Here is a 22223-nt window from a genome sequence, read left to right on the forward strand (position 1 = left end):
AAATTATATATATTTATATATATATTTATATTTAATTATCAAGTGGCCTGGAATATAGGAACACAAAAGTTTTGGGTTTTTTATTATAATTTAGTTTCGCTGTCTGAGGCGGAACCTTGTATCATCCGTTCATTTACTCACCCGGAACAATAACAGACGGAAACCAGCAGAGATGGCGCGAGCGGCGAAGGTAATTTAGTCATTCTTGGTCTTCATAATCAAAAGCTTGTTTTATTATTAATAAATAATGACTTAACTTTTATGAGACACGTAGCTGCTAGTACATAAGACAGACTCACCATCTGGTTTGTATTTATGTCCGTATTCACAAAGAACAGAACATTTCACCCACTTAAGTTACTCAGAAAATGTAGAAAATAAGTGTCATATTTAAGTTATTATCTGCAGATTTAAGTATCGTTTAATATTCAAGTTGATATCAGATAGGTACATTAAAATAGATAGGATTTATATTTTGAATATTACGAATGCTGTCATAGATGTATTATGTGGATTGCTCATTATTTGCTCATTGGTTAACGAAAATATTTCTGTTTATATTGAGATCTCGAGTAAAATATAAAATGCTATTGTTTTAGTATCTTTTGTTTAAAATTTGAGCAAAGCTTGAGACATTTTCTGAAGCTCTAGAAGAGACACATGTGAGATTTTTCTCAGGAGAAACTTCTGAGAAATATTAAGAGTTAAGCATATGTCTCATTTAATATCATTGTATAAAAAATATATAATTCTGTCATAATTTTCCGATCAAACCATATTTAAATATTTACTCTCTCTCTCTCTCTGAAGAATTCTATGAAAGCTTAATAACTTTTTTACAACAAAAATGAACCATCACTGAACTTACTTAAGCTGGACTGTGACACTATTTTCATCTAGAAACAAACTTTGTTGCATTATTTTCTCTCTGTAAAGCTGCTTTGAAACAATCTGTATTGTAAAAAGCGCCATATAAATGACGGTGACTTGACTTGAAAGCTTGTTTCCACCACGGAATATAAAGATAAGATAACTGGGACTTTTTATCTCACAATTCTGAGAAAAAAGTCAGAATTGTGAGATATAAAATCAGAATTGAGAGTCAGAATTGTGAGATGAAAAGTTGCGATTTCTTTTTTTTTTAATTGCAAGATAAATGATATCCCACAATTCTGACTTATTTTCTCGCAGTTACGAGTTTATATCTCACTATTCTGAAAAGGTTGGAATTGTGAGAAATAAATTCACAATTGCAAGATATAAACTTGCGATTGGGAGGAAAAAATTCAGAATTCTGTGATAAAATCTCGCAGTTATATTTATACATACTTTTTTATTCCGTTGCGGAAACAAGCATCCATAGAATTATGCACGTATCCTCATCTGACTTTGACATCTGACTCTCTTTCTGTAGTCAGCGATGGTGCTGTGCATGGACGTGGGTTTCTCCATGAGCAACTCTGAGCCGGGTCATGAACCGCCCTTTGAACAAGCCAAAAAAGTCATCCAGAGGTTCGTCCAGCGCCAGGTTGGTACTCAATGTTCTCAATTTATTTATAATTTTTTGTGACCCTGGACCACAAAACCAGTCAAAAGGGTACATTTTTTGAAATTCAGATTTGTACATCATCTGAACGCTGAATAAATAAGCTTTCCATTGATGTGTGGTTTGTTAGGATATGACAATATTTGGTCGAGATACAACTATTGTAAATCTGGAATCTGAGGGTGCAAAAAAATCTAAACATTGAGAAAATCTCCTTTAAAGTTGTTCATTTATGTTGGCGATTGTGCTGCATTCACTCACAAAAATAAATGTTTTATATATTTACAGTAGGAAATTTACTAAATATCTTCATGGAACATGATCTTTACTTCATATCCTAATGATTTTTGGCATAAAAAAAAAAACGATAATTTTGACCCATACAATGTATTGTTGGCTATTGCTACAAATATACCCGTGCGACTCGAGACTGCCATTACACAGGACGTAAATCAAGCTGTTTTTCTATATTTCAGGTGTTTGCTGAGAATAAAGACGAGGTGGCTCTGGTGCTGTTTGGTACCGATGGCACTAAAAACCCTCTGGCCAAAGACGGGCAGTATGAGAACATCACGGTTCACCGGCACCTCATGATGCCTGACTTTGAGCTGCTCCAAGAGATCGAGAGTGAACTTCAACCCGGTGGTCAGCAAGCAGACTGTATCCTTCATGTTACCGTTACCGTATAATCGTTGATAAGATAAGACGACACCAGACTTTATAGCTCTCGTGAGACTAGGTGTATCGTAAAATATATGAAACCAAATGAATACAAGATATTTTGTAATTGAGGGTTTCCAAAATGTGGTTCATGAGGGAACTGCTAATAATTATATATATAATGTATTTTATAAATATATAAATACGTTTTATATGTACATAAATAAATACAAATGATTTAATTTATTTATTTTTTAATAAAAATCAAATCATATAAAATAAATTAAAAGGTGTTTATCAGGGGGTTGTGATTGATAAAATACTAATAAATTAAAGCATAAAAATATTACATTGAAATAAATAAATAATTTAAAAAATAAAAACGATCAAAATAAAAGGTTAATTTTTATTTTGTTTATTTTATAAGAAATAATTTATTTGTTTACCTTCATGTCAAGAGACCATTAAACCACATCAGAGAATCGTAAACAATTTCTTTATGTTATAAAATGTTTTATTATTTAGTATTCAAATGTATAAATAATACAATATATTTTATAATTATATAAATACATTAAATTTATTTATAATTGTTTTTTAATTGTTTTTTATTTTAAATGAAATAATATTAATTATAGAAATATATTATTCATTTACCTGCATGTCTTGTGACCATTAAATCCACATCATGGATTATTTCATATATTTTTCATATATTTCATGGGGACTAGTAAACATTTTACGTGGTTTTAACTTAATAATATTGTTTGTATTCATGTTAATGTTAGTCTGTAAAGTCCTTGACTTGTTTGTCAGGGCTTGATGCTCTTGTGGTTTGCATGGACCTTCTGCAGAATGAAACCATGTGAGATTTTTGTCGTTTTTCTTTTTAAATGCAATTGAGGGGTTTTTACAGCTGCATTCACACTTTTTTAATTTGCTTTTTTTTTTTTTAGGGGGAAGAAAACCGATCGTCTGAACATCGTCTTGCTGACGGATCTGAACATACAGACCTCGGCAGACCAGCTGGACGTTATCATCCAGAACTTGAAGAAAGCTGGCATCACCATGCAGTTCTTGTAAGAAACATGCACTGATAACTGATACTAATAATGATAAAAGGGCTACACAATATAGTTATTTTTCAGAAATAATGTATATAGTTTAAAGTATTTTCTTTCAAATCTAAATTCGAATTTTGATTTCGATTCGACTCACCGAATATAGATTTAATACAAATCCTATATTTATAAAAAAGAACAGTGAACATAAGTTTACAAGTGGTTAATTAATAAAAAGAAATTAAGAACTTAGGTACACTTGGGTACTTTAAAACAGAATCCAACTCTATATTTCAGATGCATACAATGAATAGACAGGATTTTGATGCAAGATGAAAAATTGATGCTGCAAATTGGACGAGTCAGAACAGATGCCGAATGCCTTGATCAAACAGGATCAGGTTATTTTATGGTTAAGAGAAAACAAACATCAAGTCTCACAGCATTAGCTGTAACATTCACATACGAGCCCATGACCAGTGGAGGAAAACTAATACTTGCTTTTGGGTGAGAGATAAATAAGTATGGAAACAAATCGATTCGTGGCCTTTGAGGATCGATTTTAAATCGACCACATTTTAGAAAACGATTAATCGAAAAATCGATGTTGCCCAGCCCTAATATGCAGTTTGTTTGGTCCGTTCAGTTTGCCGTTCCCTGTGGATGATGAGGACAGAGGGAATGGTGACGGGGACGGACCGGGACCGTCAGCGGCTCCTCCCCGACCTGGAAAAGGCTTGAACAAACAGCAGAAACAAGGACTGGAGATGGTCAGAAACATCATGACTAGCCTAGAGGAGGACGGCCTGGAGGAGGTCCACACGTTTAGGTATGAATGCATATCTGCAAGTGGAAAATATAGATAGTGCACAGTTTCTTTATATTATGAAATATATTATAATTAGTATAAACATGTATAATAAAAATTAATAATTTTTTTTCATATTTTAATACATTTATTTCATATTTTTATTTCATATTTTTTTATAAAAAGGAAATAATACAATAAATAATATATTACATAAATATATTTGTATTTTTATTATAAAGAAATTGGTAAAAAAAAAATGTAAATGTATAATAGAAAATAATATAATATATTTTATAATTAAAAAATAATATAAAATAAAAATGTTTTGTATTTGAATAAATTAATAAAATATTTAAATGTAATTATATTTTAATTAAAATTAAATAATACACAATAAGTAATATATTACATAATATATTTTTATTATATATGAAAAAAAATGTGTATAAAGAAATGTTTTACTAATATTTTTGCAAATTGGTTTAAAGTTTTTTTAAAATAATTTTAAATATTAAAATGTATAATAAAATATATTTTATAATTATAAGAATAATGTAAGCTAAAAAAAATGTTTTTTATATTTAAATAAATTAATAAATAATATATTTAATGTATTTTTACACACACACATATATATATATATATTTTTTTTTTTTTATGTATAATTTTTTTTTTTTTACATATATTTGTGCAAATTGGTTTAAAAGTTTTTTTTTAAATAATTATAGGTTTTTAATAATTATCATTTTACTTCTTAATTTAAAGGATTAGTCTACTCAGAAATGAAAATAGTCATTATTTACTCATCCTCATTTCATTCCAACACTGCATTAGTAGCAGTTCGAATGTCTGAGGACGCTGCATCAATCAGTCATTCAAAAACACACAAACACTCACGGTTACGCACATCAAGCGAGGCACTTAAGCCCACATGACCGACTCCAGGGGCCGCAGGAAGTGAACTGTAAAGCGCAGACACTATTATTCAGAGCGACTTATAAAAAGAGCTTTGATTTTCTTAGGTGAGCCAGTCTGTCAGGAATCAGAATAACTAAAAGCCTGATATTTCCGAAATTCATGGACATGTCAGGAAATAAATTTTAATAGTGTGATTTACAGGCTTTCCAGATAAATCATCATCAACGACATGCTGATTTTTGTGAGTAAAACTAGCCTCCAAATCAACGTCATTCAGTCCATTTAGAGTCTCATTTAATGCTCATCAAGATTGCATTTATATAATAAAAATACAGTAATATTGTGAAATATTATTACAATTTAAAATAACTGTTTTCTATTAGAATATGTTTTAAAATATAATTTATTCCTGTGATGGCAAGGCTGAATTTTCAACATAATTTCTCCATTGTCACGTCTTATTTGAGTTGCATTAATCGTTTAAATCTATTAATAATCTGCTAATAATCGTTTAAATCTATTAACTCAAATGATTAGTACCTGATATACAGTTCAAATTGGAAAAAATTATCCAGTAAGCCTAGAAAAGTGTTCATTTGTCAGACAGTGAGTGTGTTGTCGGCACCGATGGGCAGCGCACCGATATATAGTGCCGTTGCGCTTCAGGTGACACGAGTTCGAATCCCGGCTTCCTGTCCACTCGATACTATCCTATCACAATAAAGGCAAAAATCACAAAAAAATTATTAAAAATCTTTAAATAGAAAGTGATTGTGTTGATGTTTTCTGCAGTGATGCTCTGGAGAAGCTGTCCGTCTTCAAGCGTATCGAGAGGAGGCCGATGGCTTGGCCATGTCAGATGACCATCGGCAGCTCGCTGACCATCCGCATCGTTGGATACAAAGCTGTGAGTTCCTGTTCAAAGCGTCCCTCAGAATACAATCCGATCTAATCCGGTCTAAAGGGTCTTTCGCATCGGATGGTTCTAGGAACTAGCCACCAGGATAATGGTTTAGCTCCCCTAAAAGCTAATGGTTCCCCTAGGAACGTTTTCCTGGTTGCATTCGTATAGGGTTAGAATTGTTGCATTATTCCAAATAAATAGATTAAGATCCACAAATAAATGTGAAGAGTTTAACAAAAAGTTATAAAATTCACAAATAAATAAAAATGAGATTTGCTAATTAAAAAATATTTACAAATGTTTTATTATTTTACAAACACAACTCTGCCTGCTACGAACGTGCTACGATTGGCCAGCTCAATGTGGCCGTTATCTGATTGGCTTGCCGTTACCATTCCTTTAATATTGTGTTCGGTGGCCGTCAGGTGACGGAGGAGAAGGTGAAGAAGTCCTGGACCGTGGTGGACGCTCAGAGTCACCAGCGGGAGGACGTCAAGAGGGAATCGGTTTACTGCCTGAACGACGATGATGAAACCGAAGTACAGAAGGATGACACTATCCAAGGTGCAGAACAAAGATTGAAAATGTTGCATTCACTCACTGTCATTTTTGCAGTTCTTTCATTACAACATCAGATTTGGGACACAGTCAGTTTTGTGAACGTAGGTTGAAATTGGGTTTAAAAAAACAAATAATTAGCTAAATAATTAACTGTCCGATGAGAACAAAATTGGAACTGAATTTAGACATTGAAATGTTTTAGAATGATTTCTGAAGGATCATGTGACAAAAAAAATCAGCTTTGCATCACAGGAATAAATTACATTTTAAAATATATTCACATGGAAAACAGTTCATTTAAACTGTAATAATATTTCACTATTTTTACTGTATTTTTCATTAAATAAATGCAGCCTTGGTGAGAATAAGAGACTTCTTTCAAAAACATAACGAATCTTACTAACCTCAATCTTTAAGTAATGTTTCAGAATTTAATAATTTTACAACGTTTACACTGTAATTTTCCTGTTTATTGCTGTGAAGCTGCTTTGAGACAATCTGTATTGTAATAAAGCACTATATAAATATAAATGTGACTTGAAATGTTTTGAAACAAGCACTTTCTGTTTATGCTCTGTGTTTCCTATAGGTTTCCGTTACGGAAGTGACATTGTTCCGTTTTCAAAGGTGGACGAGGACCAGATGAAATATAAGCATGATGGGAAGTGTTTTGCTGTGCTTGGCTTCACGAAGCAGGAGGCGGTAAGATGCTGTCCAGCAGATGGCGCTCTTTTCAAACGAGTTTTACAAATTGCACTTTCTATAGTGACTGCAAGTTCTTGTTGTGCTCAGCTCTAAAATAGTGCAATATTTATAAAATAGCTTTCCTGCAACTTGAAATGAGTGTAAGAACTCTGACAGGACATAATAGAAAGTTACTGATTACAAATTGTTTATTTGTGGCGGTCCGGCCCGTAGGACGATTACGTTAGCACATTCTCAAAAATCTAATAATTTTACTGAAAATGTTGATATTTGTGTAAATGTAAACACTTTGAACTGCACTGATGTGCTTTGCCTTGTGTGTTCGCTTTATAATGTACAATGACAGTTGTTTGTTTGTTTGTTTGTTTGTTTGTTTGATGCAGATTCGTCGTCATCAGTTTATGGGAAGCCAAGTTGTCAAAGTTTTTGCTCCCAGAGATGATGAGGTGAGTTTTACAAAGCTTTTGTGTTCACTGTGATATTATTTGCTTAATTTTAATAATTTGTTTAGTAATTGTCAGTAACTGTGATGTTTGAATGGATATGGCGGTGGTGACCAAAAGTTTGAGGACACATATAAAATAATTTTTATTTCAACCTGGAAATTAACAAAGTTTTGGAGTTTTGAAAAAAGAAAAAGAATGTAAAATTAAGAAAGAATGACAGTGACATTCTCATGTTCATGTTCATTTTTCACTCAAATTATTATGCTGATAATATATTTTGCACATAAAAGTTTGGGGTCGTTATGATTTTTTAAATGTTTTTTAAAAGTCACCAAGGCTGCATTTATTTAATCAAAAATAGCAGTAATATTGTGAGATATTATTTATTTTATTATCATTTTATTCATTTAAAAGAACTGTTTTCTATTTGAATATATATATGTAAAATGTAATTTATTCCAGTGCTAGAAAAAAAAACTACTTTCAGTAGCCATTGCATTTATTATTATTATTATCAGTGTTGAAAACAGTTGTGCTGTTTAATATTTTATATGGGAAACCATAATGCTTTATTTCAGGATTCTTTGATTAATAGAAAGTTCAAAAGAACAGCGTTTATTTGAAATATAAATCTTTTGCAACATTGTAAATGTCTTAACTGTCACTTTTGATCAATTTAATGCATCCTTGCTGAATCAAATGAATAATTTATATACAGTAAAGGAACGGTAATACTTAAAGCATTTATGTATAATGCATTATAAAGATATTCATAATGTGCGTTATAATGTATTATATCTATTCATAAATAATTGTAACCAAAGTTTAAATGCATTATAATATTCACAGATTCCTTGTTACATCTGAAAGTGTTTGTCATGTTTTAATGCATTGTACTTTCTAAAGGTGTACTGTGGTTACAATTATTTATGAGATATCACAATGCATTATAAGATGCATAATTAATGCATTAAAAATACTTTTAATAATGCATTACAATAAAGGCTTCAAGTAAAGTGTTACCAAAAAAAACCCAAATTGAACTGACCCCAAACTTTTGAATGATTGTGTAAATAAAAGCAGCATTGTAACTAGCCGTCTGAGACTTTTGACTTGACTGCATATGTTCTTTTGTGAGTGTGTTTTATTGTGTGTGTGCAGCATGCGGCAGTGGCTCTGTCCGCTCTGATTCATGCCCTTGACGGTCTAAAGATGGCAGCGATTGTGCGTTATGCTTACGATCGCCGCAGCAATCCTCAAGTGGGCGCCGCCTTTCCCTGCATCAAGGAGAAATATGAAGTATGTGGATCATATCGAGCAGAAAACACACTTTAAATGTTTAATCTTAAGTATGTTGCACACCAGAGTCACTCCTCATGTCTCCCGTCCTCAGTGTCTGCTGTACGTCCAGCTGCCCTATATGGAGGATCTCCGACATTTCTCCTTCCCATCATTGGAAAACAACAAGAAGTTCGTGCCCTCAGGTGGGACCTCACATCACAAGAGCCAAATAAATACAGAGTTAGATTCTGTGGCACATGTGACCCTGGATCACAAAACCAGTCACGAGTCGCACGGGTATATTTTGTAGATACATTGTATGGGTCAAAATTATCGATTTTTCTTTTATGCCAAAAATCATTAGGATATTAAGTAAAAATCATGTTCCGTGAAGATATTTAGCAAATTTCCTACTGTAAATATATAAAACATTTATTTTTGTGAGTGAATGCAGCACAATCGCCAACATAAATGAACAACTTTAAAGGAGATTTTCTCAATGTTGAGATTTTTTTGCACCCTCAGATTCCAGATTCTCAATAGTTGTATCTCGACCAAATATTGTTCTATCCTAACAAACCACACATCAATGGAAAGCTTATTTATTCAGCTTTCAGATGATATATACATCTCAATGAAAAAAAATGACCATTGTGACTGGTTTTGTGGTCCAGGGCCACATATAGACTAAAGGAGATGCATATTGACGTTCTTGTCTCTGTGTGAATGTCTCAGAGTCTCAGCTGTCAGCCGTGGACTCGCTGATCGACTCCATGATGCTGATGGAAGAGGACGAGGATGGAGAGAGCGTGGACATCTTTAAAGTCAACCACATACCAAACCCACAGTTCCAGAGACTTTTCCAGGCATGATGGGAATGGGGATGGGCAGCCTGACAATATCCAATACTCTCATAGTGGTCAAATAGATTCAGAATGTTTAATGTAAGGAGTAAAAGTAGGAAGTAAACGTCCAGCTAAAAACTCAAGGCATGTGTTTCACACTCTAACTTGAGGAAGAATGATATTTAAGCATTTTCATTTATATGCATCAATTTAACAATACAGTCAAAAACAAGCATGGTTATCTATACATTTTAAACATCTATTTTTTGTAACACTTTTACAATAAGGTTCAGTTTGTTACTGCAACTCACAATTGGAAAGAAAAAACTAGCAAATTTAATGCTGACTTTAACAGTGAACAATAGTATATAGCTATATAAATTAATATTAACCTAGATTAATAAATGCTGCAAAAATGTTTTATTCTTTGTTCGTTCATTATGCGTATAGCATGCCATGTGTGTGTGTATGTATATATATATATATATATATATATATATATATATATATATATATATATATATATATATATATATATATACGGTAAGTTTGGGAATCTTATTCTCACCAAGGCTGCATTTAATTGATCAAAAATACAGTAAAAACACACATTTTGTGAAATATTATTATAATTCAAAATTTCTATTTTCTTTTTTGAATATATGTTAAAACATTAGTTATTCCTGTGATCAGAGCTGACTTTTCAGCATCATTACTCCAGTCTTCAGTGTCACATGATCTTCAGAAATCATTCTCATATGATAATTTGCAGCTCAAGAAACTGATTATTGATTATTATCAATGTTAAAAAAAGTTGTGCTGCTTTTTCTAAGATTCTTTGATAAATAGAAAGTTCACAAAAACAGCATTTAGTTGAAATAGAAAATCATTTTGATCAAGGTAAGGCAAGTTTATTAATAGCACATTTCATACACTATGGCAATTCAAAGTGCTTTACATAGAAAGGAATAAAAATAATCACAAAATAAAAGCAAGGAAAATGTAAACAGTTATTCAAAATGCTTTACATAGTAAGTAATTAAAATGTCACACTATGGCAATTCAGTGCAAGTGCTTTGCATGGAAAACAAGCACAAAATAAAAGAAGTTATAAAAGGACTGAATTAGAGTAAAATGAAATAAAGTGATGCATAGAATAAACTCATCTAGCGAAACACCGGTGTATCTTTCAATTTCCCTAATTTAGTGGTTTGTGTTTCTCTCTTACCCAATTCTCAGTGCAATTTGAGTTCAGTTTAGACTCAAAAGGAAGAATACAGTGCAATCAGTCGTACAGTGGATACTCTGAGATATTCCCATGATCAATTCAATGCATCCTTGCTGAATAAAAGCATTTGTTTCTTTCAAAATGCACACACACACTCTGTGCCCTAGTGTTTATTCCCCCTCACATCTCCTCTCTTTGTCCTCCAGTAATACAGTGATTCAGGTGTGTGTGACATTGGCTGTGAAATCCATGTTGTCTCAGGCCGTGTCTCTGCAGTGGGTCTCATTGATCTTCTCTTGGCTCGTGTCCTCAGTGTTTGCATCACCGCGGTGTGAATCCTGATGGACCCCTGCCATCCATCGAGCCCTGGCTGAAAGCGGCCCTCGAGCGACCCCAGGCCGTGGCCACACGCTGCCAGGCTCCTCTGCAGGACGTCAAGACCAAGTTCCCCATGAAAGTGGTGCAGAAAAAGAAAGAGCAGAAGACAAGCGCAGACGTGTTCGGCATCAGGTGAGAATGGATCAAATCAACACTGGAGCTGCGCTTCAAATCAATGAGAAGTGCTATGACTTCCAGCAGGGGCGGTTTAATGGGATCTGTGTATTGTGGTAGACATATTTACACTGCTATCAGTGGACGTTTTTCATTATTTAAGTGGAATAGAGAGCCTAAGTCCCTCCCCTTCCGGTCGACCACCATGGGACCTTATTTCGGAAAAATATTGTATGGTAGTCAATGGCGAGAGACAACAAATATTTTGATCTCGTTTGAATTGTGCCCTGATTTACACATATGCAGGGCTTAAAGTATTCCGGCACCGTGCCGGATCTCCGGCGTGCGGCCGTGATGAAGAAAATAAATAAATTTGAATCTTGCATGCGGTTCAATATTTTCGAGTCAATTGATTTCACCTACCAATCATATGAAAGAAACGCAGCTCTACTAACGTTACAAGCCTATCAGAAGCAGAGCAGGGCGGGGCCTGGCAACACAGTGTGATTGAGATTTATACGTCACGTTAGCGTTGTCGGGGAAAGGAGCGCTAGTTCATGAAGCTTTGGATGATGTCCTCCTGCACGGGCGTAATTTCCTATGGGGACAGGACACTTTCCAAAATCCCGTTGTCCTTCCCACCCCCACTAAAATTCGTTTGTTATGATGTTTAACCGCACGCCGTCATTGACACGGAGGAGCAGGACCGAGCCTGTGTAAAATAGCTCACTGAATGTTCTAATGAGCGAGTAACTTAGCGGTTGCAGCACAGACAGCGATGAAACGCCAGAAACAACAGGTAACGGTACGTGACTTAATGTCATCATGGATGAAAAGAAAGAAAGGAGAGGTTTGAGTTGGTTTAGTAAATTAGCTCAGGTCAGGATAATCATATTTTCTGTCTACACCTGTTGATAACTGAGCTAACGTTAACATACACTGCTCCTTGGTAACTTCAGACTTGGCTAAATATTTAATTTGAATATTTAATTAAATATTCTGTGTAGCTTACAAAAAAAAAACACATTCTATGTAGGCCTACCATGAAAACGAGTCCACTTTAAACCGCAACATTTTCTGTCAGCAATGTATGACAAGTAGCCTAACGTTAGTGCTGTCAAAGTAAACGCATGCGATTAATTTGTCCAGCTCTACCGTGTTAAAATATTTATCGCAGCGTCTGTTCTTTCTGTCATCCTTTGGGTTATATGATCATGCTCTCCTTCACGCAAATGTTTTAAACTATCAATGCGCGAGAAGACAAAAGAGAACGCGCTGTCAGTGAATGAATGTCCTCCTGAAACACACACACACACACACACACAGAAAGACGCGCGCCAGTATCGCATTCGCAGTCGACAGCGCGCCATCGAGTTCCCTTTCGCGCTTGTACGAACCATAACACACACATTTAGGCTATGTCAAAATGTCAGTTTTGTCGAGTATCTTCACAAGAACAGTAAAATTAGTTAAATACAATCTTAAATAGTTCGTAAAGAGTAGAGAATGCGTGAGATCCTGTCAGCAGCGGCGGGTAAGTGACAGCAATTCTCTCTGTTAGTAAAGTTAACCAAAGAACAATGGGAACAGAGAAAATTACTAACTGCCAAACGCTTAAGGATTAATCTATTTTTCATTTATAATTAATGCAGTGCGGACTGTTTTATAAACGTATTCAATTTCTATATAATTCACATTGGTTAGACAGGTAAGGTACAGGTAAATATTACATTTATTATGGGTTTAAGTGATGATTGTTTTAAGTTTACTTAAATTAAAAGTTGTTATATTTTTTTAAGCTTAATAAATGTTTCAAATTTTGGACAAAGAGACATAAGTAGCTATATCAGTGATACTGGTCTTTATTCATAAAAATATGCCATTAACATGCTTGAAAATAAATGGTGCCAATGAAGCCCCCCCCCACCCCCACCCGCGCCTCCCAAAAAATGTTCAGGCTCAGGATTTTTTTTCACTTTAACCCCTGCATATGATGTTTGTCAATTTAAAAGATACATTTTAAAGTCAAGAAAGTCGCAGCTTGATGTAAAACTGCTGAGGTATAAGACTGTGAAAATACCTAATTACAAAGACTACAAACCCAGAAGGCGCACATGCGACGTCATACCTTTTCTCTCAATGAATGAAGCTAACTTTACTGAAGCTAACGTCTGTCATTTTTTCTATAGTCTTACATTATAATCGTAACGTTACGCCGTCATGCCTGAGTGTTTTGAGCCAGAATACACACATACGAGCAACGGATCTTGTGACGTACATAGTGCGAGACGAGAGATGTAGTTCATTGAGCGATTTTCACATAAAACTAAACGTTACTCTTCTGTTTTATGACAAACTGCGACTTTCTTGACTTTCATAATTACCTTTTAAATTGACAAACATCATATGTGTAATTCAGGGCACAGTTCAGACGGAATAAAAAGATAAGTTATCTCTCGCCATTGACTTCCATACATATTTTTTCCGAAATAAGGTCCCATGAGCCGGAAGCGGAGGGGCGGGACTTAGGCTCTCTATAGCAATGAAGAAACATGCAGTTATGCTAACCGATGGGGGAGGGGTTTATTTTGCAATTGACCAATTGGAATGAAGTATTCCTCTATGTCTGCATACTTTTAAGGTTGAACTTTCTGGCATTTTTACTGTTTATAATTTCAATTCAAAATTCAATTCAAAGAACTTTATTTATCCATTAGGAACTTCATTCGTGTTGAGCATCAATGCGTGTACGGTTCCACAAACACAACACAATATACCACACACGCACACACACACACGCATTACATACAGTTCCATGTAAATAAATAATAAGCAAAATACAATAAATACATGATAAATAAGCAGTAAACATTAAAATAGTTGCATTAAAAATAGATAAATAAAGGGAAATAGTCACCAAATCTGCACACACGGGCATACACCTTGGTGGGTAAATTTATCAACCATTCATGTTTCTAATAGATGTGGGCACAAAACTTGTCATCATATGAAATCAGGGCAGAAAGTGTTTGTTTTAGTTGGTGATGTTGATTGTGTCTTCATCAGTGCTGATGAGCCGGATGTGAAGAAAGTCAAAGTGGATGAAGAGATAGAGTTCAACTTTGCTGAGATTGCGCAGGGCAACGTCACATCGGTGAGAACCTGTTCAATAATGTACACTCTAATTAAAATTACTAGATTTTATAAGTTTATGTTTTACACTACAGTTCAAAAGTTAGGGCTCTTTTTGAAAGAAACACACACTTTTATTCAGCAGTGATGCATTAAATTTATCAAAAGTAACAGTAAAGGCATTCTGTTATTTTTGGGCTTTCTATTCATCAAAGAATCCTGAATAAAATGTATTATGGTTTCTGCAAAAAATATGAAGCAGCACAACTGTTTTCAACACTGATAATAATCATAAATGTGTCTTGAGCAGCAAATCAGCATATTAGACTGGAGTAATGATGCTGAAAATTCAGCTTTGATCACAGAAATAAATTACATTTTACTATATATTCACATAGAAAAGTTATTTTAAATTGTAATAATATTTCATATTACTGTTTTTACTGTATTTTTGATCAAATAAATGCAGCCTTAGTGAGCAGAAGAGATTCAAAAACCTTTCGACCCCAAACTTTTTTACTGTAGAGTAATATATTACATTGAATTATATATTTAAATTAGTGCAATCAAATCACATCTTACGTAAAAGTTATATATTATACATTTACAATATTATATTTGTAAATATTATAGATTTACAAACTTTTATGTTAGATGTGAATAATCGATTTGACTGCACTAATTTAAATATTTTTTATATATATTTTTTTAATGCTTTCTCTTTAATTTATAAAACATTCTGAAACCTCTCACTGTCTTAAAGTTAATATGAAAGGCCTTTCGCAGCCCATTTTGTACGAAACATGACACATTTCAGAGTGAAGACTTTTCGATTTTTCCATTGCCTGTCAGCAGAAAAGCTGTTTCAGAGACTAAGAGAGTTATTTACAGTAACATAAGCACAAATAAGACCAGAAACATGTATTCATATTTACTCTAATACTGTAATATGAATTATGGCTCTCTCTTTCAGGTCGGCAGTGTCAATCCGACGAGAGATTTCTGCACGCTGATTAGACAGAAGACCATTTCTTTCGATCAGGGTGAGATTTGATTGTTCAGTTTTATTTTTTAATTTTTTTCATCTCTCACTCCTACGATGAGCGACGTTAGTAACCTTACAAAAAGTGTCAACTATTATGCATAGCATATTGTAAATGCAGTAGTGGCGCTTCAGGCATGTCTGCAAGGTTGCAAGTCGTCTCTAAAGCAGTGAATAGTCGCTCAGTGTGATGTAAGCTTTAATTGATTTGACGGACTCTGTCATTGAGCGGTGTTGTTTCTGAATGTTAGCCGCAGGTTCTCTTGTTAGTGCATTCGCTTTGATAATCATTGTTTTGTAACCTTGACAGCGTGCCAGCAGCTGACCCACAGGATTGAGCAGTTGCTGGGCAACAGGAGCCCTGAGTACTACACCAAGAGCATTGCATGTATCCAGGCTTTCAGGGATCAGTCTGTATCGGTGAGCTCTCAATTAAACCTCCGCATCCAATCAGGGATCACTTAAGGGCCAGTCGGTGGGTTTTTTCGGGTACTAGGAAAAAGACACTGTTTGGATTCATGTCAGAGGATCTGAACTCAGCTGGCGTCTGATATGCACGCTACTGAAGAAAAGTGCGATAACTCATTAAATAATGTGATACCATAATGCTTAAAGTGTGCAAAATAAACTTCAATTATCTTTAAAATATATTTAAAATGATATAACCTCTTTTTGTGACAATAAAACATCCCTACAGCTTCTGAAAGTGAACATCAGTGTTTTACTGTAGCGTAAGAAGTGTTATTTTAACATCAGTGGGGTTTAGGGGTTCAGGTTATCCTACATTAGGGTTATTTAACAACAGAAACTGAATAATCAAATGTAAAAATAAAACACGGCTTAGTTTTCACTGTATGAATTAAATACTGATTCTTATTAAAGCTACAAAAGTTATTCAGCCGAGAGCAGTGAGTGGTTTTCTCTTTGTCTTTAGTTCATGACCGCAGTTATTGCAAGCCGTTGCGATATGCATATCACGATATATACAGTACCAGTCAAAAGTTTGGAAACATTACTATTTTTAATGTTTTGAAAGAAGTCTCTTATGCTCATCAAGCCTGCAGTTAAAAAAAAAAAAAACAAACAGTAGTATTATGAAATATTATTACAATTTAAAATAATGTTTTTTTTTTTAATATACTTTAAAATGTAATTTATTTTTGTGATGCAAAGCTGAATTTTCATCAGCAAGTACTCCAGTCTTTGGTGTCTTATGATCCTTCAGAAATCATTCTAATATGCTGATTTATGATCAATGTTGGAAACAGTTGTGCTGCTTAATATTTTTTTTATAACCTGAGATACTTTTTTCATGATTATTTGATGAATAAAAAGTTAAAAAGAACTGTATTTATTTAGAATAGAAATCTTTTGTAACAATATACACTACCGTTCAAAAGTTTGGGAACAATAACTATTTTTTTTTAAAGAAATTAGTACTTTAATTCAACAAGGATGCGTTAAATTGATAAAAGGTGATGGTAACGATTTATATTGTTAGAAATGTTTTTATTTTGAATAAATGCTGTTTTTATGAATAAATGCTGTTAACGTTTTACTCATCAATGAATCCTGAAAAAAGTATTCCAAAAATATATATTAAACAGCACAACTGTTTCCATCATTGATAATAACTGAGTATCAAATCATCATATTAGAATGATTTCTGAAGGATCATAAGACACCAAAGACTAGAGTACTTGCTGATGAAAATTCAGCTTTGCATCACAAAAATAAATTACATTTCAAAATATATTAAAAAAGAGAACCATTATTTTAAATTGTAATAATATTTCATAATATTACTTTTTTTTTTTTTTTTTTTTTTACTGCAGGCTTGATGAGCATAAGAGACTTCTTTCAAAAACATTAAAAATAGTAATGTTTCCAAACTTTTGACTGGTACTGTATATGTGTAATTATACCGATAAAACTATCTTTTCACGCAAAATTAATGCTGCAGTCCGTCTGATATAGATATAGAGCCATTTCGCATGGCTATGAGCGTGATATTGCTCATATGAATATCCAAGTATATGATACAGCTTTCATTCTTCAGCTTAATCATATATTCATGAGAAAAAAATCACTTTGAAGAAGGAAAGCGAAATCTTTGTCATGGTATCCTTTTACCACAGTTACCAGAGTCATGGCATGTGCTGCACTTTATTTGTACCATTTTGTTTTATTTATCCATTTTCCTTTTTTAGAATTTGAAATATAATAAAGATATTGGTTAACAAGTGAGACCTCTGATTGTAGTCCTACAAAACCAAAAAAGTAGTGCTTGAAAAGTCCTTGAAAGTCTTGGAATTTAATTTTCCAGTATCCGTACGAACCCTGCTTTGTGAACGATTTCTAAGGATGTCTCACATTTACAAAGCCACAATGATTTGAGGAAACTAAACCAAGAGTGTGAACAAGTCAAGAGAATTTGAGTCAAGACTTGATTGTTTTGAACAATGAAGTGGCTAGTAAAAAGTAGACTGTTTAACCCAACTTTTTCCATTTGATATGTGCTGTATATTTAATGCTCATTAGTGTTGTGTCATTAGCGCTAAATTCTTTGGTTTTACTCATTGTGATGGATGATTAAAGAATTTTGTCCTTTGTGTATTCATCATATTTAAACTCCTGTGAAACAAGAAGTCATAGCTGGACAATTTCATGTTCCTAGTCACCCTGGTGTGCTAATAAAGGTAAATATTAATGGGAATATACTTCAGAGATATTTTACTCGTAAAAAATTCTAGGGGTGCCAATAATTGTGGCCAATGTGTTTTGGAGAAAAACATTTATTATATGTGATTTCCCCCACTTTAAATTATTTTCCTTCAATGAAAGGTGAGATTTTTGCTATTTTTTATTTTTATTTTTATGAAAGATCAAAAGGATAAACCATGCAAATTTATTTTTTTACAGCCATTTTTGATCATATTTACCAGGGGTGCCATTAATTCTGACTACCACTGTATATATACATATATATATATATATATACACACACACACACACACACACACACACACACACACACACACATAAACACACAGTACTATATATATTGCTTTATTTCAAATGAATGCACACAATTTTGTTTTTGTTTTAGTTTTAGTTAACAATAGCATAGTTATTCTTCTTCTGTTAAGGCATAAAGTACAATTTCTTTTTTTATTGAAAATCTTAGACCCTGTTTACACCTGACCACCGGAGACAGATGGTAATAGCTGGTGTAAACAGCGCCTGTGTGTGGCATCATTTACATTTCTTGATATCAGTTTTCAGTGTTTATGACATTAAGTAAGAGTACATGAGCTCAGAGCATCATTGCATGTGCTTACACACGCCTGACCAGAACCAATGACATTTACTCCATCAGAGCGGAAACGCAGAGCTGTTCAACACTTACATGCAGTCGCTGAAGAGGAGCGTTCCTGACAGGAATCTGCAGGAATTCTGGGATCTGCTTAGACAAGGTAAAGAACAGGCCTTCTGCTCGTGTTGAGCTGAAGTCATCATGCCTTCAACATGTGCTTGTGTTTTCAGATGCTCTGACGCTCATAAGCAAAGATGAAGTGGACGGAAGCACCGTCTCCAAACAAGACGCAAGCCAGGTACTCACAACTCGACGAGTAAAGGGGCGGGGCGGGGCGGGGCCTGGTTGAGTTAGTAATGTGTTAAACTGGCGGTTATGGTAAGAGGCGGGACATTTCCCCAAACACGCTCAAAGCGCTTGACCAATCACAACACACTGATCCAGCCGACCAATCAGAGCACAGTGTGATTTTCAGAAGGCGGGGCTTAATAGAGACCAGAACTAAACAAGGTGTGTTTCTTTCTAGCTAGTCACGACTGTTTCCCGAAACCATGTGGGTCGCAAATTGGTCGTTCAACCACGTTGGTTAATGATGGAGTATTAGTAATAACTAATTTTAATGAATCTGTTTGAGATCGAATTAATGCCATTTTTTTTGCTATAAATTACGGACATGGCATCTGAGGACTATCTCTAGTTATTTTGCTTTATTTCCAGATTCATTCATAGACTCGTTCTTGCATACTAGAGCACGTCGTTGGCACATGCGCACTCTTCAAAAACGACGCTTTAAATTAAATCTCTTTACGAACTAAAAGGCGTAAATGACTTTTATGTATTCTAAATAAAAGATACAGATTGTACTAAATGTCAGCTTGCTTATTTGGCTCAAGATTTATTGAGTCCACATGTCAAGAAACTGCTTCTAACCACATATCAAAAGCTGTCGCTCCAAACACACAACTTTGCGATGCTGTTTGCGAATGTTGGTTTCGGGAAACACCGACTCGTTGAACTGCTGATAATGACGGAACTGGCGACCATAGTTGGCTTACGATGCTTTCGGGAAACACATCCCGGAGCGTTACTGACAGACTGGGAAGAGAGGAGCTGAATATGAAGAAAAGTGCGATAACTCATTAAATAATGTGATACCATAATGCTTAAAGTGTGCAAAATAAACTTCAATTATCTTTAAAATATATTTAAAATTATATGAGGAAATATGAGGAAAATAATCAACATTCAAGCAGGAAAACCTGTTCTAGTAGAGACCAGAAAACTTCAAAATCAAGACTTTAAAAATGGGCATAATAGGTCCTCTTTAATGTGCAGAGGTTGTTGGTAAAGTCTGTGTGTTATTGTGGTCGTTTAACTCTGTATTTGCTGGTTTAGTTCCTGGCGTTCGAGCAGAAGGAGGAAGAGCCGGCGGCTCCGGCTCAGGACGACACTGGAGATGTGGATGATCTGGTGAGTGTAAATTATTATATTTGTGAGTGTGATTATGGTCTGAAAGTTCGAAAAATAAAACTTCACTGGTCTGTTATGCTTTAGTAGAGATTTCATCAGGCATTCACTTTTTAATGACATGCTAAGTTGTTGACTAATGTTTTTTTAATGCAGCTGGACATGATGTAAAACAGATGTCTCCAACACCGACGTCCACCAACCTTCTGCAACTCTCCATTAGGTGCCATTTCTTGTGACACACAAATCCCTAAAAACAGTTCAAGTGCTTTAATTATTCGTGTTCTTTTGTACTAAATGCTTTTGTACATCATAAATGCTGTTTGGAACGATTATGTTGCTAGAGTTTGATTACTTGAATGTCTCACATATACTGCACAGTCTATGCTTGTCGGATTTTCTAAAGGAAAAAATAAATGTCCATGTACTTTATACAGGCAGTGATGCTTCAAATAAAAGATTAAACAAAATAAAACTGATTCCACAATCCCTATTTGAGCAGCTCATCATGATGTCAATTATATATGCCTACATTTGTGACCCTGGACCACAAAACCAGTCACAAGGGTCAAAAAATAAGCTTTCCATTGATGTATGGTTTGTTGGGATATGACAATATTTGGTCGAGATACAACTATTTGAAAATCTGGAATCTGAGGATGCAAAAAAATCGAAACATTGAGAAAATCTCCTTTTAAAGTTGTTCATTTATGTTGGCGATTGTGCTGCATTCACTCACAAAAATAAATGTTTTATATATTTACGGTAGGAAATTTACTAAATATCTTCATGGAACATGATTTTTACTTCATATCCTAATGATTTTTGGCATAAAAGAAAAATCGATAATTTTGACCCATGCCACAAATATACCCGTGCGACTCGTGACTGGTTTTGTGATCCAGGGTCACATTTAGCTTTATTATTTTTAGTGCATTTAATGTCATGCCAACATCTTTTCAAACCAGTTCATTGAAACGAACAGTTTGCTTCACTGAAATGAGTCAGGCTTTCCATCATTAATCAGCTGGGAGGACATTTATGATCCACACTCATAATCCCTCATTTTTAATGCCAGACTGTGAGGCTTTGATGAATCGTAGCGTCTCTTTCCGGGCTGATGATCTCAGTTTGCTTCTCTTCGCACCAGCAGTTTGCCGAGAGCACGTAAGCGTCTCAATCCTCCCCCGGATCTCGGAAAACGCACACGCTGCAGTTTCACACGAGCATCTCCTGGGTCGAACAGCTCGAGCTCGAGGCTTCGTCTCAACCTGCTCAATACAACTGTGTTATGAAGAGACCAGAGGTGTAGTGGCGGAATACAGGAGACAGAAAGATGGTGTGGATCAATGGGAGCAGTGTTGAGGTGAAAACCAGGTCACATTTCACCCAAAAGCCAAAAGAAAAAAAGTCTTTGTTTTTTATTTGTGACCCTGGACCACAAAACCAGTCACATGGGTCAATTCTTTGAAATTGAGAGTTATACATCATCTAAAAGCTGAATAAATAAGCTTTCCATTGATGTGTGGTTTGTTAGGACAATATTTGGTCGAGATATAACTATTGAAAATCTGGAATCTGAGGGTGCAAAAAAATCTAAACATTGAGAAAATCGCCCTTAAAGTTGTTCATTTATGTTGGCGATTGTGCTGCATTCACTCACACAAATGAGTGCTTTATATGTTTACAGTAGGAAATTTACTAAATATCTTCATGGAACATGATCTTTACTTAATATCCTAATGATTTTTGGCATAAAAGAAAAATCTATAATTTTGACCCATACAATGTATTGTTGGATATTGCCA

At 34.4% G+C, this 22223-nt stretch overlaps 1 protein-coding gene across 1 annotated transcript; it reads left to right on the forward strand.

Annotated features, from left to right (window-relative positions):
* The first annotated feature begins 141 nt into the window (after positions 1–141).
* Positions 142–20907, forward strand: xrcc5 (X-ray repair complementing defective repair in Chinese hamster cells 5). The gene is made up of 21 exons (XM_081368073.1): positions 142–190; positions 1415–1528; positions 2023–2206; positions 3023–3071; positions 3163–3285; positions 3914–4096; positions 5789–5903; positions 6326–6464; positions 7051–7163; positions 7550–7612; positions 8774–8911; positions 9006–9096; positions 9629–9759; positions 11280–11476; positions 14525–14612; positions 15564–15633; positions 15943–16052; positions 19012–19108; positions 19179–19246; positions 20344–20418; positions 20572–20907. Exons 1-21 carry the CDS (start codon positions 173–175, stop codon positions 20584–20586), a joined length of 2181 nt encoding a protein of 726 aa, XP_081224199.1. The 5' UTR covers positions 142–172; the 3' UTR covers positions 20587–20907.
* The last annotated feature ends 1316 nt before the right edge of the window (positions 20908–22223 follow it).

Source organism: Scardinius erythrophthalmus, assembly GCF_964197995.2.
Source record: "Scardinius erythrophthalmus genome assembly, chromosome: 6".
Classification (NCBI taxonomy): Eukaryota; Metazoa; Chordata; class Actinopteri; order Cypriniformes; family Leuciscidae; genus Scardinius; species Scardinius erythrophthalmus.

Bases quoted from the DNA above. Each gene is read 5' to 3' on its own strand.
- xrcc5 (XM_081368073.1), top strand. The intron at 4,097-5,788 runs GTATGAATGCAT...TGTTTTCTGCAG, and splicing joins GAGGAGGTCCACACGTTTAG to TGATGCTCTGGAGAAGCTGT. The intron at 7,164-7,549 runs GTAAGATGCTGT...TGTTTGATGCAG, and splicing joins GCTTCACGAAGCAGGAGGCG to ATTCGTCGTCATCAGTTTAT.